Raw genomic sequence first — 16,177 nt, 5'->3', positions numbered from 1 at the left:
CTGCAGGAGCTGCACCTCCTCCTCCCTCCGCTGCTCCTCCCTCTTCAACCTGGCCGTCTGAACACACACACACACACAGATGAGGTAACACACGACCCTTGGCGGGGCTAATGGAGCGTAGCGTAGCGCGGTGGGCGCAGGTGCACACACCCACCACGTCCGCCAGGGCTCTCTGGCTCTCGTCCAGCCTGCACTGCAGCTCCCTGGAGCCGGAGGCCAGGCGGTCCAGCTGGGCCTGGAGCCCGTTGCTCTCCGACTGCAGCTGGGCGTTCTTGCTGGTCAGCCTCTCGGTGAAGGCCAGGAGCTCCGCCTCACGCAGACGTCCGCCCTGCACGTCCCTCTGCAGGTCTGAGATCAGCGAGTTCAGGCCCTCCACCTCGTCCCTGAGAGACGCCGTCTCCTGCTCGTTCCTGCCGGCCGACACAAGACACACACTTGGGAGAAGGTGTGTATGTGTGTGTGTGTGTGTACCGAGCGATAGCCTTCTGTAGTCGTCTATACATTTAGACTGACTCATGAGAATAACTGTAATATTTCTTCCAACTAAAACAAAAGTTATTTGAAGAAAAAAAAAACTTGCTGAGTGTGAAATCATTTGCAGCTATAAATAAACAGTAAAAATACACACGCAGAGAAATAAATAATGATGTTAACTTCAGAGGCGATTACGGGCCGTGTGATCACATCCCAGTGGGAGCAGACGGCCCCCCGCACTTCTCCTCACCAGCACCAGCTGCTGTTGCCCGTGGGGAGGGACCACTCGGGGGGGGGGGGGGGCGCATTATCACCAATATCTACATCATTAGCGTCCAGCCATGTTCGCTGGGTTCATTTTCTCTGATGCACAGCCAAATCATCAGGGTGTGACGGGACACAAAGCGGTGGCCTATGAGCAGGCAGTCCTGCTGGTGATAACGGCATCACCGCGGGAAAGCTCACGCTCGCACAGCAGGACACCGCAGGACTTCGGTGCCTGCAGACAGATGAGACGATTCTAGCGCTAGAACGGCTTCGGGAGACGGAAGTGTATTTGGAGCGGGTCAACGCGAGTTGCTGTGACGTGCGTGTCGTGAGTGCTTGGGCCCCTCTTACTGCTGAAGCTGCTCCTCCAGACGCTGAATGGCCCCCAGCTTCTCACGTTGGCTCTGGATCTCCGCCTTCTGTCTGTTGATGATCTCCCTGTACTTACACAGTTCGTCCTCCCACCGAGGCCTCTCCTCCTCTAGACACTTCACCTGGGGGGGGGGGGGGCAACGAGAACGGTCTAGGGACTGCGGTTCTACGACTACAAAAGGTCGCTTTAGCGGACGCGTGTGGTTAACAGAACCCGCTCACCTTGGTTCGGAGTGTGGTAAGCTCATCCATGCCTTCCTTAAAGCTCCTCTTCAGATCCTCCAGCTCCTTGATCTTGGCTCGGTGCATCTGTCAGTCACCACAAAAGACGCGTGAGGGACGCACGCCAGACGTCACCGGCGCTCCACGTCCCATTACCCATCTGGCTCGTCCCCCGCCCCAATCAGCAGTGTGATGGCGGAGAGAGCCTTCCAGGCAAAGCTAACGCTCATGAAATGCAAATAACGTTAATAATGATCACAGGACGAAAAAAAAATAAAAGCCAGAGAAAGCGCACATACTGCATGAAATCAGCATCATGCCAGTAAGCAAACCTTAGATACATTACTGGGCTCTTTCACGTGGACACAGTGGCATATTTATGACACGAGGTTCTCCACAAGCACCGTGGTCCTCCAGCCCAAACCACCCTCTAGTTACCTGTACCCCGACCCCACGATGCCTGTGCCCTCACCGGCTTTAATCAGCTTCCATCCTAAGTGAACACTTTGAACCATGCAGCACAGCTCCTCTGTGACTCAGAGAGCAGCTTGCAGCTGATTGGATACAGTCTTGCTCGAACACCACTGGTAATCGAGAGTGATTTTGGTGAACACAAGTGGAATGCATACAAAACAACAATCTACAGTTGTGATCAAATTTATTCAACCCCCAATGCTGCGAAGGGTTTTATGAAATTCAGTGCACATTTGTAATTGTGTTCATAATGAAATCTTACAAGGACTTGTTAAAGAACTAAATGCAACTAAGATAGCATCAATTTTTTTTGTCATAAAGTATTAAATGGCCTTTTTGTGATTTCTTCATTGACACAATTATTCAACCCCTTTACGACTACCACTCCTAAGAACAGAGGTTCATTCCAGTGTTTTCCATCAGGTATTGAAAACATCTGTGGATGTCAACGAGCAGCAGTCAAGCATGATAAGCACCAATTAGGCAGATTTAAAAGGACTGTGATACTCAGCTCCTTCTAGACATCTACTGGTGTGTTTCCAAGCATGGTGAAGGCAAGAGAATGGTCCCAGAAGACAAGAGAAGAGGTTATTGCTCTTCACAAGAATGGCAATGGATATAAAAAGATTGCGAAGTTGTTAAATATTCCAAGAGACACTATCGGAAGTATCATTCGCAAGTTCAAGTTAAAGGGCACAGTGGAAACGTTACCTGGTCGTGGCAGAAAGAAGATCCTGACCGCGACTGCTGTGCGCTACCTGAAGCGTAATGTGGAGAAAAATCCCCGCATGACTGCTAAGGAACTGAAAAAAGACCTGTCAGATGTGGGCACTGAAGTTTCAGCTCAGACAATAAGGCGCGCACTGCATAACGAAGACCTCCATGCCAGAATGCCCAGACGCACCCCCTTGCTGACTCCAAAGAACAAGAAAAGTCGACTGCAGTATGCCAAAAGTCATGTGGACAAGCCACAAAGGTTTTGGAACAGGTTTTGGAAACTAAATTAGAACTGTTTGGGACAATGGACCAGCGCTATGTTTGGAGAAGGAAGAACCAGGCTTATGAACAAAAGAACACCTTGCCTACTGTGAAGCATGGCGGGGGGTCAATTATGCTTTGGGGCTGTTTTGCTTCTAATGGTACAGGAAAGCTTCAACGTGTGCAGGGTACCATGAATTCCCTTCAGTACCAGGAGATCTTGGAGGAAAATGTGATGGAGTCAGTCACAAACCTGCGGCTTGGGAGACGTTGGACCTTCCAACAGGACAATGATCCGAAGCACACATCCAAGTCCACTAGAGCATGGTTGAACATGAAAGGCTGGAACATTCTAGAGTGGCCATCGCAATCACCAGACTTAAATCCAATTGAGAACCTCTGGTGGGACCTAAAGAAGGCAGTTGCAGTGCGCAAGCCTAAGAATGTGACTGAACTGGAGGCTTTTGCCCATGAAGAATGGGCTAAGATACCCATAGGTCGCTGCAAGACACTTGTGTCAAGCTATGCTTCACGCTTGAAAGCTGTCATAACTGGAAAAGGATGTTGTACTAAGTACTAAAAAATAATGTCACTAGGGGGTTGAATAAAACTGATAATGATGTGAGCACAGTAAAGACATTTGTGGTTATTCCATCATAAATATTATGTTATGTTTGTCTAATTTATAAGTGCCTCTTTGATATAATTGTAAATAAGATGACTGAAATGATCAAAATCAATGTCAAACTGGCCAAAACACTTTATTTCAGTGGGGGTTGAATAAATTTGATCACAACTGTACATGGCACGTGAATCTGTTTGTTTGTTTGATAATGATGTTTTCGGGTTTATTAAATCTGAGTGGAGCGGAGAGCATTTCAGAAACGGAATAAAGCCACGCAGTATGAATGCAGCGCAGTACAGGAGTGCCGTAAACACTGCGATCATACTGGTGAGCTCAGGTTCAGTACTGAGGGGGCTCGTTGGGCTGAAAATAGTTCATGTAGACCTGCAGGTACTTAAAAGCAGGTGGTGAAACACTGCACACTAGAGAACTGGCACACATCCCAACATGGCAGCCTCTCAACGGAAGTGCACGTCGTAATTCAAACATGCGTGAGAAGTAAATAAGAACAAAGATCTAGGACACAGAAGCATAGTGATCAAGGATATCAGTACGCTATAAAAACAAACACTATTTAAATGGCCGCGCTGTTACAGATGTGTTTAAAGCCGGGTCTTGGTGAGGCGAGTGTTGGGTACGAGGTGGTGCGAGTGGAGCGTGGACGTTCTACCTCCTGCTGGTCGGTCTGTTCCTGCCGGTGCTTCTCCAACTCAACCTTCGTCTCCCGCAGCTTCACATCCAGTTCATTAGACTTAATTTCCTCAGACTCCTAGAGAGAGAGAGAGAGAGAGAGAGAGAGAGAGAGAGAGAGAGAGAGAGAGAGAGAGAGAGAGAGAGAGAGAGAGAGAGAGAGAGAGAGAGAGAGAGAGAGAGAGAGAGAATTTCACACTGAAGACTATGAAGCAATAGATAACCAATTTCCTCTAAAACAATGATAAGCAGACCATTGTAACTTCTAGTTATATTGCGCAATTTCTCTTCTAGGTTCTTGCAACAAAAGGACGCAATCGTTTGGGGGTGAATAAATGGTATAATTGAGTATAACTCTACACAATTACAGCAATTCCAAAATTCAGCAAAAAAAGTCGAGATAACAGCAAATGCTGTATTCAATATCAAAGCGTCGTCCCTGAAGAGTATTCAATCTTCCCAAGAAGCAATATGGCCCTCTAGTGGATATTTGCAACTCAACAGTTGTAGCTTTTTTTTTAAGTTGCTTTCAGTTTGCAGCCTCATCAGAAGTACCTGATAAGTGCGAATCATGTCCTGACAGTTCTTTCGGATCTGCTCAGTCTCTTCTTTAGCCTGGGTCAGCTTAGCCGTCGTTTCTTTTAGCTTGTCTTTTGTTTCCTGTATTAGAAGGAGGTGACGATGATCAAAATACTGCTGTATATACTTATGCAAATTATTAAAACAAATCTACGAATTATTTATGCAAATAAACTTTAAAGTGAAAACACATGGGAACAAAATGGGCAAGTCCTTTTATAACAAGGCTCTAAATGCACCAGTCAACAAATTAATGAATGATTGACAAACATTTTAATAATCATTTATTATTTAGCATTTTCATTCATCATTAACATAAAACCAGTGCCTATACATATTTCCTACCCACTACAGCATATTGAATATTCTAATCTGGTGAAATAAACATAAGCAATATAAAGTCACACAGATTTTATGCATTTCCAAGCCATATGGTAGTGTAGTCTACAGCATATATGTAGAAATACTGAAGTTAATTTAAATACCTTTTAAATACCTTTTTAAAGACATTCCAAAAAATAACCTCATGACCACTTTGCAATTGAATCTTTAAAACACGACAGAACTCAAATACGGTGGGAACAAAGGTCCAAACTGAACCAGGGCTAAATATATTAAAATATAACTTAGGTCACCACAAAAACAAGTAACTCAGCTATTCATCACCTAGGACAACTTGATTAAACTGGTGAATAATACAGAATAATAAACACGGTACTCATGACATGTGCCTCAATGCGTTTGCTTTGCATTCTAATGACTCTTCAGTTTGCATCAAATCTGAGTTTTTCTTCATGTCCTTGTAACGGACACAGGCATGTTGTGCCTTTAAGAACTATGTATTGGGCAACAGCTCTTTTCAGAGAGAAGAGCTGATCGGTGGAGAGAGTGACAGAGAGGCTAAGGTTAACATGTGTTCTTCTCCACTGCTAGATCACTATACATAATCTCAGTAATGCCGTTATGGCGCTTATGTGACGTTTATGTGTAAATGGAGCATATTTAGCCACATGATGTGTGGTATGTTTGTTTATCTATTAATGACATCTGTAGCCGCATGTGTGGTATATTCATTTCACAATAAACGAGCACCTTCGGCGTGTCAACACCAACGTCTGTGTCCGAGCTCTACGCATCGCAGCTACCCCGAAGCACACACCCACTCCGGGTACGAAGAGTTACAACTTTTTTCTCAAGACCATTAAATGATCCTGTAGCACCAATTATGATTTTAAATGTTTCTAGACACTTTACAGGCGACAGAGGAAAACGAATACATTCATATTTCCAAAATCGATGTCTCGACTTTAATACTAATGAACACCGTGTGTTTACCCTGTTCTAGTTGCGTTCATAGGTTTGACTATTAAAAATTATTCAACAAGCAAAAAGGGCTCAATGCCAATAGTGGAAAAACTCTTGAATGACTGATTTTGATTGACACACCACTATGATTTAATGCTAAATGAATGGTATGTTTATCACATTATCACAGCTTTAATCTAATCATCTCTCTGTTTAGCTAATCACAGATTCAGACTGAATGGCAGGACTGAAGGAAGATGAATAAATCATACAATCTGGGGTTTCTTCAAAACAACCAAACAAACAGGCCAATCAAAACAGCTTGACACCATAATCAGAACTTATTATTTGGTTTTGAATGCATTATTCTCACCCGTAGCACTGCCTCTATAAGAACTACGCATGATTTCAAAATTAACTCTCCCTTTAAATGTTTCCTCTTCTCGTAACAGGTTTGTATATGTTACCTTATGGGCATCTGTCTCACTCTTCAGCTTGTTCTGAGCCCATTTCACTTTGATCACATGGGAGTTGGTCTCATCCTTGAGCCTCTCCACCTCCCGAGACAACTTGGCCATCTCGTTCTCCTGGAGACACGGTAAACAAGCGCACACCGAATTTGGTCAAAATAAACAAACAAACAAATAAATAAATGGCAATTACAGCCATCTTCAGACCATTATCCAATTATCATCTCCAGCCTAAATGCCCTTAAATCTTAACATATATAGTTGATAAAGGATTGTTGTTGTTTTTTTTTTTTTGTTTTTAGACTACCTTAGCGTCGTGTAGCTGCTGAAGACGTCCTTTCTCCTGCGCCAGCTGGTTGCCCCTCCTGGCCTGTTTGTCCACCTCGGCCGTGGCCTCCCTCAGCCTCCTCTCCAGCTGCTCCTTCTCCCTGCGCAGGTCCAGCGCCTCCTTCTCCCCCCGCACGTACTTCATCACCATGGCCTCCTTCTCCTGACGGGCCTCCTCGCACTTCTTACCGGCCTGCGGAGAGCGAGCGGCGCGCAAAACCACAGGAGGAACGGCGTTACGGCTCCGTGTGTGGGCAACCTGTGGGCAATCTCAAGAGTTCTCTGGATGAACTGTTAAAGAGGTGTGTGGATGTCTGGGCATCTCGCTACATGTACCAGAATCTGCCAGCTTGAATAACGTGTAAGCCTGGCAAGAGAGAAGAGCGCCGACATGGCTGTGAGGTTCTCACACAAGAGTGAGGAGCACTCCGCATGAACCCGGTTATAATAAACAACCCTGCCAATTCAAGGCGCAAACGTGTTTGGTATCTGAATGCAAACTCTCATTGAAATAAACTACTGCTGAGGCTGTGAGCAAAAGACAGTGTCTATTGACCCAGCAACAATCTATTAGGAAATGAGTCAAGACAGACAGGGGGGAATGAAAGGGAAGCAGTGAGATACAGAGAGAGACTGAAACCACATTCAAATCATTGTTTGCCCGTAACAGATCCCCCGTGGAAGAGAAAGAGCCGTGCGTGCGATAGGGGAAGGGAGGGCCACACACGGTCATCTCTGAAGAGGGTTTCTACGATACTACGGCCGTGGTCATAGCGATGACCTCTTACCTGTTCAAGACGGTAGGCCATCTCCCTTTGCATCTGCTGGAGGGCATTTTTAGCAGCCTGGTCCTGGTGAACCAGTTTGTCCTTGGACTCTTTTAATTCTCTGACTAGGTCCTCCACCCTGCTCTCAAACTGGTCAGACAAGAAGAGACACCTTTAGCTGAACACTGCAACCATCATACATGTGCGTAGAACCTAAAGCAAGGCCAATCAGGAATACTCCCTGCTATGACACAAGAGCAGGGCTCGTATGGTAGATACTTGCACAACTCCACGCCCAGGAAAGGTTTGTCTAAATACCAAAGGTCATTAGCGTATACATTGTGAAAGTTGTGTAATAATAATTATAAGATAAACAATACACCCATTACACTTTCAGACTGTATTTCAGTCTTTTACACTGCTCATTTCTTAAGATTTGGACACAGATGTAATTTATTTTGCAAATTGTGTCTTCACTTCAAACTATGGCTATGCAACAGTGTGAAGATCCTAAAATCAGATTAGGCATGATTTGCGGAAGGTAATCTTCTGGTATGTGACGGTAGCCCATACTGAAAATACTGAAGTGACTATTCACTGACTTCAGATCAAACCCTCATCAGGTTTTGATGGGGGAAATCAAGATAGGCTGGACAAGTCTTGCTGGACAAGGGTAGTAAACATTACAAAAGTACCATGTAACCATGTGATAACAAAGAGAGTCAAGTCCATTGATCTTGCCAACAAGCCTTAGTTTGCCCACAGCTCTCATAATGCAAGACCACGGTAGTTTCAGTGGAAACTGCTATACAACTTCCAGATCATTACTGTCCTAACAGCAAAGACTTCAACGAAAGCTGTTTTCTCACGGAGACAGATCACCCTCATTGTCAGAGACGGGAGCAGGATCTTGAGGTGATGGAAGTGCCACAGAGAGTAGTTCTGGGTGGAACATCTCAGCAAATCCATCAACCTCTGTCCTTTTCTCTGGAGGGTGTCAGGGAGTGAGAAGGATGAAGCGCTGGTGTGATGACAGGCCACACAGATGTCTCCTTATTCTGCCCTGACAAGGGACCGCAATGGCATAACACACACAGTCATTTTCCGTCATTACCAGCACACCAGATTATTGTCCTTTACACACAGGCGGCCTCCTGGGTCACTTTGTTTGATTTGTGTTATTACTCTCTGTGACACGAGCGCCTTTTGGATTGAATTAAATCGCAGCCCAGGGCTGGCCTCAAACCCGAACGCTTTCCCAGCACCAGATGCAGTCTCTTCAGCAAACAAGCCTACTATAATCAGCGAGAGGAGCCTGGACTGGATGTTGAGGGCCTGGGGAACCACTGTCACTAGCACAAACATGCTCGTTTGGTTACATGCAGTGCAGAGGTTGTGCATTTATATTATCCTCCCTATTAACAGCCTGTCTGGAACAGAATGGGGCCACACGCTCAGTAGCATGTGCAGAGACGACGAACAGTGTGAGCTGCTTAGCTCAAGCTGAAGACAAAGCAGTGCAGTTTACCTTCTTGATGGTCCCGAGGAGCTGCTTCTCCGTCTCCGTCCTTTTCCTAAGCTCGTCTCTCATGCTGTCTTTCTCGGAGCATATGCCCAGGATCAGCTCCTGGTGCTTCTTATTCTCATCCAGCAACCTGACGCACAATTAAAGCCCCCATTAGTCTAGCGGGTTTAACCATCAAACCAATCTTTCATACTGTCTGTCAACAGCTTGTTCTACATGGCTGAATCTGGTGGGGCTTTAGTTTCTAACAGACGGCCGACCCCTAAACATACATACATACTTACATACATACATACACACACACACACACACACACACACACACACACACACACACACACACACACACACACACACATATATATATACTCCAGTATTTAGACAAAGCAGGTGTTTTTAGGAGAATGAGGGAAGCAACATCAGGAGGTAGCTTAGACACAAAGTACAGATTAAACGTGAACACCACCTGAATACCATCATCTGAATACCATCTGATCGCTTCTTTCCTCAGTGGCAGGCTTGGAGTAACTAAAATTTTAGAATTTTATATAAATAGTAATAACTTTATAATACGTCTTCTCAGCTATGTGCTGATTAGTACAACAGTTAGGAAAGAAGTGAAGACATTTTGTGTTCGGGTGCATAATGTGCCTTCACCTTTTGATGGCCTTTTCCTGTTGCGAGTACTTGTACTGGACACACTTCTCAAAAACCACCTGATCCTTGGGCAAACCATTGGGTGGGCCGATTCTGCAGCCGCCCGGCTCGACTAGATGGCAGTTCAGCAGCTCTGACTCCAACTCATCCAGCAGGGACTCCTGAGAGACGGAGCGCTGGATCTCCGACATCAGCTTCCTGCTGCATTCTGTATCGTACGGATTGGTGGCGGACGCAGAGCCGGAATGAAAAGCCTCTGGAGCCAGTGACGGGCTTGCTGAGTCTGGTGTAGTGACCGCACCTGGGCTTGCTGGACTGCCCGGGGCTTGGAGTTGGGCAGCATCCACTGAGGGGTCCGTTTCAGCTGAGGAAGATTCATGGAGAACAGGAGGGGATTCTTTAACTCCATTCACAGGTGCCTCTTCTGGAACAGAAGACCGGCACCGTTTCGGCTCCTCGGGATCACTTGTCAAATCCTGGATTGTTTCATCCACAACAGCAGACAATGACTCTACGAGCCCGTTGTGCTGATCTGGGGGAGTCCTGCCATCATCCAGGGAAGCCCTTCCACTGTCACAGCTGGTGTTGCTGTCGGCTTGTTCCTCCTCTCCTCCTGCTCCTTCTTGGTCCTGGGCGTGCAAGTCCAGCCTCAGCTTCACCCGTCCTGCTCCATCGGACTGCAAGCCGTCTGGTTCCACACTGTCCGGCTCACCGCCTACATCCTTCGCACTGAAATCCACCTCTAGTCTTTTTACCTCTTGCTCACTATTTTCGTTAATCTGCGATGACCTCAAAGGCAGTGAGTTGACCTCTGAACTATGAAGGAGGTCAGGTGCAGTGTGGTGTTCTCCTTCACAGCCAGACTGCTCCATACTTTCCTAAGGGTCTAGACCTGAAAGGAACATCACAAAACAAAGATGTCATGGCCATGCTGAGGGTGAAAACAGCATTAGGCAGGAACATTAGGCAGGAACACACTATATAAACACGCTTTCCTACCGGTGTCACAAAGTCACAACAATACAGAGCATTATCATTTTTCCTTCCTGCAAGTGGGACAGTGAACTACTGAAAATGACAGTCACTTCCTCCTCATTCTAAATTAGACAAGGTTTGTGCCTAGATCTTCACACGGTTACAGTCTAGAAACACATTACGATTGTTTCACAGCTATAGAGCACCTTACTTGTCTACTTGAACTTACCATTTTTAGACAGTACCGAGTAGTGTTCATCAGTAAACATGCTGACATTTAAAACTGCTCTCGTATGACCTTCACTGAGACTGCTGCAAAAGCAAAACCTGTCAGAAGTCAACACGTGCTACCAGTGTAAAAATTAAACAAACACTTGTCCCTTTTCTTAATGTACCACAGTAAGAAAGTGAAAACGTTGTGAACTTTGAACAGAGTGCCTTGAAGCCTGAGACAACCTATTGTGTAAGTTATTTGTGGTCATAGCACAGGTGCAGTCTGGTAAAATAAAAGAAACATAAAAATCCTGGTAGAATAAAACAATTAGATATTGCAAGAGCTCCTGACAGAAGACACATAGGCTATGTCTAATAACCAGGGAGCAGCCACATTTTCTACATTCCCTTACTGAATGCATTATGCAGTGTAAGCCCAATACATATGTGACAAACACCACCAGATTAAAGGTTATGAGATTCCATTGAATGAATCATTAAAAGTGCCACAACCAGATATTTGTCCAAGATCTTATAATCAATAAATAACAGATTCATCAGTCGAAACTTTTGAAAAAAGATTCTGATTTAGCCCACAAATTACACTACATGGGAGGATACCTTGATAAATTACAATGATTTTAGAAAGAGACGTGACTTGATGGTAACTGTATCAATCAAACATTTAAAAGTAAATCAATAAGTGCCTATGCAAATTTAGTTAATATCTTCACTGGATGACTGTAACAGGTCTTGAAGCCCACTTCTCATACGTTACTTGGAGACTTGTAGTTAACTAGCTTTGCTTCTTTCTGCAATGGGGGTCTTGCCATGGGTGCAGAATATGTCACACATGCTGGTGATAAACATCTAGTTCCTGGATATTAACAGAGGTTTTGTTATCATTACTCGTAGTACAGGATAAACGTGTGTGATGGTGTTGTCTAAATGACGTGCCACGAAAACTAGATGCATGTTTCAAATGCTTCAAAATTCAACCACATTTATGGAAGTGGAGATTAATTATAAATACTTTCTGAATCTACGCCATTCTTATTAAATTATCAACATGTGAAAAACATTTATGGGAGTCATCCAAGAGTCTTCACTGACCAGGACACTTAAAATAGGCAATCTGTAGTTATGGATGAAATATGAAATTAATGACACTGGTGTAACTAGCTAATATTTCATCCATAACCAGCTGCTTTAGAGGAATAAAACAGCTGGTAGAGCTAGCTAGACATTAAACAGCTAGACCTTAAATCTCTACATACAGTAACTATTTAAATATCTGCTGTTAGTGAACCTGAACATCACCTAGGAAAGCTGGCTAACTCCCTTACCTAGTGGGTTAGCTAGCTAACGTTAGCTGCGTTAAACAAGCTACCCAGCCGTTTGACAGTGGGGAAACCGAGAGATTTGCAAAGAGAACACAGTTAGTTATACAAGTTATAAAAACACAGGTATGAATATGAGTTATAAAAATATATATGGGCACACAAGTTAGTAAAAGACAAGCAGACGGGAACTGCACGCGCGCCGTGTCGTCGCTAGCCAAACACCTGACGACGTCGCTAACCTGCTAGCTAGCTCATATTTCTGCCGGATTTGCATCGTCTTTCAATCAAAGTTTAAATGCGAACAATGCTGAAATGTGACGTTTGATTTACCTGTTATGTTAGATCCATTTATTCAGATTATTATTAATCTACTCGCAAAAAAAACCCTCAATTGTAACGTTCCAACGTTAGGTTATCTCCAGTTGAGGTGACACATCAACAAATATGGCCCCTGTATTCATCGGAAGACATATACGGCAGCTAAAGGCCAACAAATGCGCATGCGTATTGGACTATTATTCAGATAAAATGTAGCGCCCTGGCAAAATTCAATTAAAGTTATTTGGATTTATTACTGCTTATTGTTGTTTGTTTGTTTGTAACGGCACACAAGAGTATACTAACTATTACAATATGTATTATTTCATTTTATTTATAAAAAATGTATTGATTTGTATAATGAACTAGATAATACAGTGTCTTCAGACACATAAGAACGTGTATGGAATCTAAAACAACCACAGTCATGAATTGGGAATGATATAATTCACTGACGTCATCTTTGTAGTAATAGTATAACTACAAAAACACAAAACCAAATTCAAAATTAGGTCTGATATTTTAAGATTAAATAAAATTTAGTAGAGATGGGTTTTTGTCTAGCTGTCATTACGGTAGTGAAAAAACACTGAAAATTTATTCAGTAGGAACAGTTTATAACTTGAGAAAATTATTTAGAAAGTAGTCACCTTGACAATAAATAAACGTTCTCATTTGAGAAACCTGAGTAAGAGTTAGCCTAATACTTACCGTAATATTATCAGTTTGATAACAGTACTATAATTTTATCTATAACTATATCTACATATCGAGTTTTATGGGTCTTGAGACAACACAACCTAGGAAATATGGTTTATTAATGAGAGAACATGTAACATTACAGTTTTTCTCAGTCGATTTGGTTCATTTCTCACATCATGCTTTACATTGGCATCACAACTAGTGCATTTCTCAAAACAGTTAGTGCAAACAGCAAAACTCAATGAAATACCTGCAAAAGCACATACTTCACTCAATATTCTTTGATTTTGCCCCAAAATCAAATATTTAGGTCAATCAATTTGTCAGTGCCATCAGAGTATCTAGTCTGTTCGGATTCAACCGAGATTAAAAAAAATGTTTGAAAACTTATTTTTATTCTTGTGCCATTTTTCGTGAGCGATGTGCATTTCGAGTTTTTAATAAGTACTTTTTAATTTTTAAATTCTAAATTAATTGTTGTTTTTATTTGAATATTTGTTTATAATGATCTTAAACTGTTTTTAATTGTATTTTATTTGTATATATTTCTGTAAAGCACTTAAGAAAAATGCTATATAAATAAAGTCTTACTGTGTGCCATTGCCTATGAACAAGGCAGTCAAAATACTTAGTCATGTTGTCAGTGCAACTATAAGTCACAGTCAGTGCAGACTGTATATTCTGATGGAAACTAGTTAAGCTTTTGATTTCAAGAACGCTGCACATTCTGTGGTATATCAAATACATGTTACACACACACAAACTTACATTGAACACAAAGTTACACATTACTGTATGTGGGAGAATGAAAGGAATTGGACTGGAATCAAATTTGTACAGCAATATTGTTTGACTGTATTGTTCGCACTGCAATTTGTTGACAAAAACAAATCTGATTGAAATTCAGAAAAGACCGACAACTGACTGGAAAAACTGCAAAATTAAAAACTTATTCTACACATTCAAAACAACCTAAGCACATACAGCCTCCTCTTGCTGTGTGAAAATTGAACCTCTCCTACACTTATGAGCTACTGTTGATATCCTATATGGTATAAGAATGCAAAAATTCAAAACAAAAAAATGAATAACATCAGAATTTATGTCAATTTGCAGCATTACAGCAGAGAGCACATTTATGAATTACAGTGCATACATGTTTTCTCTATGACATGTTTGAACGACACAGTTGTTCTTCCAATATTCAGCTGCACCCAATGATCAGCTTCAGCCATTGTAACACCATGACTTACATGTAAAACATGATCCACAATTGCCTTTATTTCACTGTTTTGTCCCCTCAGCCTTACACCGCACAGTCTTACCCCTCTACACCACACAGTCTTACTCCTCTTATTGGCTGTTCACCCTATACATGGCCTTGTCTTTCCATTATGAGACTTTGTGTTACTGCAGTATTTAGCGTCTATAAATGTTTGCCAATTACAGTAAAGGTTCATGAGACACACCTATGACCTATGGTTGAGACCATTGGTTGATCTAAGCCTTCACCAGTTCCCTTTCTTACTGTAACTGTCACGGTGAGGCGGCCCCCTACCGGCCGCCTCTGTCAACAGCGGCTGTTGTAGTTGTTATTTGGTGACGTCATGTGCGTCCCTCAGGTGGGCGGAGCCCGTGATCCGTCTCACCTGAGGGTCGTTTGTTTGCCTATATATGTCTTGTCTTTGTACCAGTTGGTCATTATATCCTTAATTCGGAGATATTGCACGGGTTTTTGGTTTGCACACTTTCTATTAAACCATTCTTTTTCCCTGAGACTTGGCGTGATCGCTTCCTTTTAGTTCGCACACCCTGCCCGTCACAGAATGACCAGCCACCTCTCGGAAACCGCCAGTCTCTTTTGCTTTCTCCTTCGTTCGTGGTCATGTCTCGTGGTAAGTGTTTGTCTGCGTGGTGTTTTGTGAAGAGTTCCGCCGTGCTTTTGTGTTGTGTTTGTGGCACGGCGAGGACCAGGGCTGTCTGCCCTGGGAAAACTCTTCGTGTCTGTTTGTTTGAAGAGCTCCGCCGTGTTTGTGGCACGGCGAGGACCAGGGCGTCTTCCCTGGAAAGGCTCTTCATGTTTTGTGTTGGTTAAAACGTGTGTACATGTCGACGGATGTGTGGATCAGTGTGCGTGCTCGTTGTGTTTAATATTACATGTTTTGTGTGTGACTCGGTCGCCGCTCGTCACTGTCGCCTCGCTCCTCGTGTGTCTTGTGTTAAATGTGGGGAGCGGCGCGTCACTGTGTTTATGTCGAGCATGCATGTGTAGGTCCCGTCTGTCTGTTTGTGCACCGTTTTTGTTTGTTTGTCTAGTAATAGCGTGCGCGTTTTGTCCTAGCATGTTAACTGTTAAATGTAATTCCACACATGCTCCTCCCCTTAAATGTTTGTTGGGGGGGGGGGGGGGGACCGGTTGTGGTCCCGTGCACGGGGTATGGCACGGAGGGCATCGGTGAGGCACGTTTGTGTTTTGTGTGTGTGTGTGTGTGTGTGCTGTTCTCTGTGCAGGTGCTTCTCCTTGGCGGTGTTCCTGGACCTTGTGGGGGTCTCCACCTGGCAGGAGCCCCCTTGTGTTGTGGGGTGACCGGAGCCCGGTCATGAAGAGCCCCTCCCTAGAGGTTTGGGGACCATGGGGCTCCGGTCTGAAAAGCTCCTGCTGAGGAAGGAGATCTTCCCTCCTGCCCGGGGTGACCAGGAGGCCCTTGGGGCTGCTCCCTAGCCCGCGTCGGGGGTGCTCTGGGCCTCGGTCTCTGGCGCTCCTGCGTTGGGTGTAGGAGTCCACCTTGCGATGAGGGGCCCAGGGAGGGGTTGGCTCCCCAGGAGGCTGGGGTGACCCCTAGCAGAAGGCAGGGGTCAGCTCTGGGAGGAGGTAGGTCCAGGAGGTGAAGTAGC

General features: G+C 44.1%; 1 protein-coding gene across 3 annotated transcripts in view; it reads right to left on the bottom strand.

Moving 5' to 3' along the window:
* The window catches only part of ccdc186 (coiled-coil domain-containing protein 186), a 21,813-nt gene extending 9,065 nt beyond the window's left edge, over positions 1-12,748 (bottom strand). The window contains exons 1-13 of one of the 3 annotated variants that reach the window (XM_076999292.1): positions 12,593-12,729; positions 10,936-11,018; positions 9,732-10,623; positions 9,079-9,205; positions 7,572-7,700; positions 6,764-6,976; positions 6,454-6,573; positions 4,658-4,762; positions 4,083-4,181; positions 1,336-1,422; positions 1,093-1,235; positions 155-410; positions 1-57 (exon numbers count right to left, since the gene is read on the bottom strand). The exon at positions 1-57 is cut by the window's left edge and continues 133 nt beyond it. In XM_076999292.1, coding sequence (XP_076855407.1) covers positions 1-57; positions 155-410; positions 1,093-1,235; positions 1,336-1,422; positions 4,083-4,181; positions 4,658-4,762; positions 6,454-6,573; positions 6,764-6,976; positions 7,572-7,700; positions 9,079-9,205; positions 9,732-10,603 — 2,208 coding nt within the window. In that variant the 5' untranslated portion in view covers positions 10,604-10,623; positions 10,936-11,018; positions 12,593-12,729. Of the gene's footprint in view, positions 58-154; positions 411-1,092; positions 1,236-1,335; positions 1,423-4,082; positions 4,182-4,657; positions 4,763-6,453; positions 6,574-6,763; positions 6,977-7,571; positions 7,701-9,078; positions 9,206-9,731; positions 10,624-10,935; positions 11,034-12,592 lie in introns of all 3 variants that reach the window. The other 2 variants (XM_076999293.1, XM_076999291.1) reach the window with 2 other exon arrangements.
* Between the last annotated feature and the right edge of the window lie 3,429 nt (positions 12,749-16,177).

Source organism: Brachyhypopomus gauderio, chromosome 3, assembly GCF_052324685.1.
Source record: "Brachyhypopomus gauderio isolate BG-103 chromosome 3, BGAUD_0.2, whole genome shotgun sequence".
NCBI lineage: Eukaryota > Metazoa > Chordata > Actinopteri > Gymnotiformes > Hypopomidae > Brachyhypopomus > Brachyhypopomus gauderio.
This window is presented reverse-complemented; position numbering and strand designations above follow the sequence as displayed.